The 6,165-nt window shown below is 52.9% G+C and overlaps 1 protein-coding gene across 2 annotated transcripts; it reads right to left on the bottom strand.

Moving 5' to 3' along the window:
- Positions 1–547: 547 nt before the first annotated feature.
- GNB3 (G protein subunit beta 3) lies at positions 548–5,644 on the bottom strand. 2 transcript variants are annotated; one of them, XM_075438548.1, is made up of 9 exons: positions 5,564–5,644; positions 4,949–4,987; positions 4,671–4,777; positions 4,496–4,559; positions 4,217–4,379; positions 4,049–4,115; positions 2,907–3,108; positions 1,532–1,748; positions 548–700 (listed from the first exon to the last, which is right to left on the bottom strand). In XM_075438548.1, the coding sequence occupies exons 1-9, from the start codon at positions 5,618–5,620 to the stop codon at positions 594–596; spliced, it is 1,023 nt and encodes a 340-aa protein (XP_075294663.1). In that variant the 5' UTR covers positions 5,621–5,644; the 3' UTR covers positions 548–593. The 2 variants fall into 2 exon arrangements, with proteins under 2 accessions (XP_075294663.1, XP_075294672.1); XM_075438557.1 differs by having other exon boundaries at positions 4,052–4,115.
- Between the last annotated feature and the right edge of the window lie 521 nt (positions 5,645–6,165).

The following is a 6,165-nucleotide window of genomic DNA, read 5'->3' as shown; positions in this document are numbered from 1 at the left end:
CCCTGATTTATGCGTAGGTAAGACTTGAGCTAAGTCTTTCCCAGTGGAAGAGGAACCCAATTTACAGTGGCTTTTTTGTTTGAGGTTGCATGATAGAAATCTCAAACCCGGTACATCTCTGAGGCTGTCTGCAGGGCTAGAGGACAGCTGCACAGAGATGCTAGATGGAGTTAAATCAGGGACAGAGCTTAGTCTGGGACAGAGGTGTTGGATGAAGGGTCCAGTGAAGGGTGGGTGTCAATGTGGGTAGAGGTGTTGGAAGGAAGATGCAGGGTGTCTGAACTGTCCTGTAAAGTCCTGAGACATAATGAACAGTGTTTTGCAGGTCTTCAAGCCTGCACAATGCTGGAAAATGCTGGGCCTGTTTAGAGGTGGAGACAAGGGCCGGTATGTGTGCTCCTGCTCCCCAGCTTCCCCTACTCCCCCTCCCTGACCTCTTCTTTCACTCTGGGAGACCCCTACAAGTGACCTGTGTCTAGAGACAAGCGGGAGTGGTAGGTAGGTGTTTTTGTTGTGCTCCGCTGACAATGCTGTTTGCATGGGCTTGGGCTGTGGGCCGTGCTTCTGCTGCTCTTTCCCTCTCTCTGCTGTCCTCAGTTCCAAATCTTGAGGAAGCTGTCCCAGGAGCCGGTGGCAACGGCCATGCCGTCTGCTGTCACCCCCAGGCAGCTCACTCTGTTGTCATGGCCAGAAAGGATTCCTATGGAGGGAAAGAAGAGAGTTCAGGTAGAAGGAGTGGGGCCTGGGAGAGATGAAGGGGTTGACCATGCTGAGGACACGCATCGTAGGCTGTGTACCTGCACCCCTCTATCGCGCTGTCCGTTCCTGCACAACGTGTTGCAAGCAGTATGCCGCTAATAAGAACATGCAGAAGAACATTTGTGTGTGGCATACAACCACCACCCCCTGGGACTGGCCAAAGCTCTTGGGAAGGTCTGACTAGCTGAATCCTCATACAACTGCTTTCACCCTGGAGCAATGTAAGGACTGAGAAGGGATGGTGACCTCAGTAAGACTGAGAAATAGCAATGCCATTGGTGGGCTGTGTTACAAACTTTCGGAGGCTAGGGGCCACAGCTGAAAAAAATATGGCACTGGGGTGTATTCTGTGTAGGAGCGTCACAGAGTATCCAAAGACATTGGATAGAAGCCCGGGTCCATGCTCTGCTTAGCACCTGGCCACCAAGTGGCACTGTGAATAGCTGAAACTGGCAAACAGCAGAAGCTAGGAGAAAGTAGGAAACACTGCTGGTGCTTGTGAGCAGTTTTAGCTAATAGGAACCTTAAAGCTCTTTCCTCCCTTGAAACAATGCTGTTTAAAGGCTTGACTTCCTTAACACTGAAAACAATAGTTCTACACAAAAGGGAGTTGTACTAGTTATGGTGTGCTCCTTAAGTGTGAGGAAGCTTTGTTGGGTTTCAGTCAGTGTAGGCTGTGTTGCTTTTAGAAAAGACAAGGGCCTTTTCCTTGTCTTGTCAGGGACAGAAGACCTTGCAGGGAACGAAAGAGAGACCTCCAAGAGCCACTCACCCACACGCTCTGCTTTCAGGGAGTCCCAGATGTTGCAGTTGAAGTCATCATATCCAGCAAGCAAGAGGCGCCCACTGCGGGAGAAGGCGACCGACGTGATACCGCAGATGATGCTCTCATGAGAGTACACTATGAGCTCCTGGTCTGCCCGGAGGTCAAAGAGACGGCAGGTGGCATCATCTGAGCCAGTGCAGATGGCTTCACCATTAGGGAAGAACTGAGGAGGGCACACAACAGATTTTAATCAGGTTGTGCCTTACAGATTTCCTCAACTCTTGGCCTCCCTGCTATCCACCAGGAAGCCACGAAGGTAGGAAAACACAGCAGGGCAAGACACTGGATCATGAAAGTTGAGTCTGCTGAAAGGGGGGACTGAGGCTTCTGCTAAGACCTAGTATACCCCTTCCACCTCAAGATAGCCAATGACCTAGGGTCTAGAGCTATTGCAAGACGTCCCAGTGCCTGAGGAAAGATTATTGTCTCTAACTCCAGCTGTTAGTTTGGTGCTTGACAAGTGTCCACCCATTATCCCCCCAGTGGGGTCTGGCATGATTCAGAGCTATGAGAGCCTTCCTCTGTCTGATCCTCATACCCCAGCTTTCTCACACACTCTCCTTTTCTGTGTCCTCGCTCGGAGGAGCAGAAAAGAGCTCTTCAGGAGCAGGTGCGGCAGAGAGCTGGCAGGGTAGCCATGGGACAGGTGAGAAAAGCTGTACTCATCCAAGTCAGTGGAGGGTAGTTCAAGCAGCAGGCACTGCAGGATGCTGGCAGACTCGTTTGGTTAGCTGCACGCAATTAGACTGATGTGTTCTTTGTCCTGCCACCTCTAGGGCTCTGGTTTGAATCCTTGCCTCTGAGGGGGATACTTGCCCCCACATGTCTGTGCTGCCTCCTGTGAAGAATTCACCTTCAGAAGATCTCCCCATGATCCCACCTCTCCTGTTCCCACCTCTGCTGGCTGGAGCTGACGAAGACCCTCAGCTAAGTTCGGTATTCTTGCTGCCTCACTTGTGTTTTGGGCCAGAGCTCCTGCAGCATGCCTGAACCGTGGTTCCCAGCAGCTGCTATGACCAAAGCTGCACCAGCACCAGTGTTTGTCAGGATGCTGAGCTCCACAGACCATGGCGTGCTGGCTGAGTCCAAGCAGTGCTTTGAGTCTAATCTAGATGCTTTGGTGGCCCTGTGCCCAGAAAGATCTTGAACTCAGGCCCTCCTCCCTGCTTCAGGCTGGATCATGGGGCCAAGGTATCCTGAGACCCTTATTCCCCATGTGACTGTGACAGCTTCTTTCAACCTTGTCCCAAGACCCTGTTTCAGAGCTGGTCCACCCCCCATTTTCCTTGCCTCACCACCACCGTGCAGACAACATACATACGCAGATGGCGTTGATATCGGACTCATGCCCTGAGAAGGTCTGACGGCAGGAGCCCTCCCGCACGTCCCACAGTTTGGCAGTAGCATCGCAAGCCCCAGAGATGAAAAGCTTGAAGTCTGGGGAAACAGCCAAGCTCATACAGTCTCCGGTGTGACCCAGGAACACAGTCTTCTGCTGCCCTGTTTCAATGTCCCAGAGTGCGCTGTGGGAGAGGAGAGAACTCAGAGCCAGCCCAGGCAGGACAGACCTACAGCTGGGCTGAAGAGCTTTCCCACTTGCAAACAAAAGGAGGGAGCCATGGGCCTGGCTACAGCATGGGAAAATGGGCGGGAGCATCGCTGGAGTCAGCTGTGTACAACAGGAGATCCCTTCACAGCTGTCGCTGGCCATACCTTTGCCGAAGCAGAGCTCGACTAAGGCTGGGGGTGTTTGAGGTTTGACTATATTCCCGTAACTGCAACAGTCAAAGGGAATACTGAGAGGAGGTAAGCGGAACCCACAGGCAAACAGCTGAAAAATATCTCCTGTGTCCATGCTGGTAGGATGCAGAGGCCATATTCACTGGGATCCCACATTTCAGCCAGGCAAACAAGCCCTGTGCAACCTTGATCTCTGGTGGAAATACCACTTCCTGACTCGTCCTCGGTCAAGAAGTTCTTCCATAGCAGGTGCTGGGGTGCGGTGGGGGTGAATAAAGACTCAGCCCTGCTCAGAGTTGCAGTACAGCGTGACCCAAGAGCCAGGAACCAAAGGATCCAGGCACTGGCTTTGCAGGTGCCCCTTGCACAGCAGACAAGACTTGAGAGGTAGAGCATGCATGTGGGAGCCACATAAATTTACGATGTTCTCTGTCCCGGGATAAACAACCCTATGCTTTGTGAGAGCTGTCAACACAGTCCCTACTGCTTCACCAACAGACCTGCATCTTGACCTGACCTCAAATGGGAAAAGAAGCATCGGTTCCACCAAGGGAGGAAGAAGGTATCAGGCTTCCTGAGGTGCTCTGTGCAACCTCCCTGTGTAGGAGCTATTCGTCCTTACATAGTGGACTGCTGCAGAGCAAAAGGACTGCACTTGCTGATGTGAGCTGTGCCTCTAAGAACCAGAAGTCATGTTGTTACAACGCAGAAGGTAACACTCACCACGTGGTATCTCCAGAGCTAGTCACAATATTGTTGTCATCAAGAAATCGACAGCAGGAGAGGTAACCTGGGAAGGACGAACAACCAAATATGAGAAATGGGGCAGGGCTAGAAGAGTGAGGTTTGGAAGCAGATGGCACCCAGGTTGCAGTCAGGCAGCACACACACCTGTATGGGCTGAGAGCTCCCTGCTCACTTTGACGTTGCCTTCACGAGTCTTGAGGTTGTAGATGGAGCACATGTTGTCAAGGCCCCCACAGGCCACAAAATTTCCCGAGGGGGCATAGGCACAGGTCATGACCCAGGAAGAACGCAAAGGGATGGCATGGACCTGGGAGGATGAGAAACCATGTTGAGACACTGGCAGCAGAGAGAGCAGGGCAAGGGCACTCGCTCTGAGGAGACCCACTCCAGCGCCCCGGCTTGCTGCAGCCGTCCAACTCCTACCTTGTTAGTTGTGTACGTGTCCCACACAATCAGCTTCCCATCTTGTGAGGCACTGACCAGAAGTCTGTGAGAGAGGAACAAGATTAGGTTAGTAGCTCTCTTCCCGTCAGAGCCTTCTTGCCCTTCACACCCACGATCTGCCCAGCACCCAGCAGATCAGCAGCATGTCTCTCACTTGGAGTCCGTGGACCAGTGCATGGCATAGATCTTGGCCAGGTGCCCACGCAAGGTCCTTCGGGTCCGCATTTGGATGCGGCCAACAACCTCCACTCCAGACACAATCTGAGGAAAGAGTGAGGGGAGAGAAAGAATTAATCTTGGACTGTCAGGAGCTTTACTGCTCCCCACATCTCTGCCTCCTAACCCTGCTTCCCAGCTGGAGAGAGTTCCCCTTGGAGTGGTGATAGCTGACACCCGCGCACACTCACCTGCCCAGACAGCCCTGTCTCTCACCTGAGCAAGTGTTGTGTCTGCACAGGCTTTCCGGGCGTCCTGGAGAAGAGACAAGAGCAGGTGAGACAGAAAAAAGCCGTGTGATGAACGCAATGGCAAGTGAAACCCAGGGGCATCGCCTGGGGGCTCCCAGCAGTAGGAACTGTGGCTTTGCTGTGTTTGGATTGTGGCCAGCACAGCGGGATCCTGGTCTTTGACTAGGGCACCCCGGCACCAGTCAAATGTCAAGAAGGTGAGCCAAAAGCTGCTCAGCGCCCAGTTCCCCATGCTACACCTTCCCCTTGGATCCTCCTGCCCGGCAGAACACCAGCTGCCTCCCAGACAGAGGAGTTCCTTGGGGACACACTACACTCTTTGGCCCTCTGCAGACACAATGCTGGTGGCCATTTCCTTCTCACAGTTGTAGTGTCCCCTCTTGCCTCCCTTCCCCTCCCCCTCTCCCCCCTGCCATGCTGTGAAGGTTTCCATTAGCACTTTAAGGGCTATGCAGAACTGCAGAGGGCTCCAAGGACATAGATGGAGAAAGCTCAACTCCAAGTTGTGGCTGAGTAGGAGAACTTGGATGTGGCAGGGTAGACAGTCTCTCAGCAGTTTCATGAGCATTGCCAGCATTACCGCAATCTGCTTCTTCAGCTGCTCGGCCTCCTGCTTCATCTGTTCCATTTCCCCCATCTTTCTGACCTAGGGGTGGCTCCTCCACGTGGGCAGCCTTGATTCTGGGGAGACAAATCAAAGGAGAGGTGTGAGGTAGGAAGAGCACTAACACAACTGCTCAGTTATGCAAGTGTAGGCATCTCTGATAAAGGCTTGGCAACGATTTCTTGGCTGCATGCTTGGTAGTATTGTGCTATGTTTGGTCAAAGCCCTTAGCATTTGGGAAGATCGTACTGGGTCTGAGTCCATTTGGTCTTGTGTCCTGTTTACACGTACACTGGAAAACTGAAGACCTCCAGAGCCTCTTGCTGAGGTTCTGGCCACACTTGTCCCCTCACCTCTTTGTTTTAACCTCTCTGTTCCAAGCCCTACGAAGTCCTGGGTCCTCTTCATCAGCTTCTCCCTGTCCAAGGCCAAGCTGTCCATCTTAGCTCCAGGAGGAGGAAACTTGAAGGCTGGAGCCTGGTGGCTATTTCCTATCATTTGTCTTAGGCAAAGCATCACCAGGCAGTGCCCACCAGCTCCTTCACCATCAAGTGCCCACCATCTGGGGGCTGTCAGGG

This window comes from Opisthocomus hoazin, chromosome 1 (assembly GCF_030867145.1).
Source record: "Opisthocomus hoazin isolate bOpiHoa1 chromosome 1, bOpiHoa1.hap1, whole genome shotgun sequence".
In the NCBI taxonomy this organism is placed as follows: Eukaryota; Metazoa; Chordata; class Aves; order Opisthocomiformes; family Opisthocomidae; genus Opisthocomus; species Opisthocomus hoazin.
The sequence above is the reverse complement of the archived record's forward strand: the minus strand, read 5'-3'. Positions and strand labels throughout refer to the sequence as shown.

What these genes read in the sequence shown, in the direction of transcription:
- GNB3 (XM_075438548.1), bottom strand. Translation starts at nt 5,620, where the DNA reads ATGGGGGAAATGGAACAGATGAAGCAGGAGGCCGAGCAGCTGAAGAAG. An exon ending in CCGATATCAACGCCATCTGC is followed by an intron (nt 1,749 to 2,906) that starts GTATGTATGTTG and finishes TGCCCTCCTCAG; the next exon opens with TTCTTCCCTAATGGTGAAGC. An exon ending in CCTGAAAGCAGAGCGTGTGG is followed by an intron (nt 701 to 1,531) that starts GTGAGTGGCTCT and finishes TTCCCTCCATAG; the next exon opens with GAATCCTTTCTGGCCATGAC.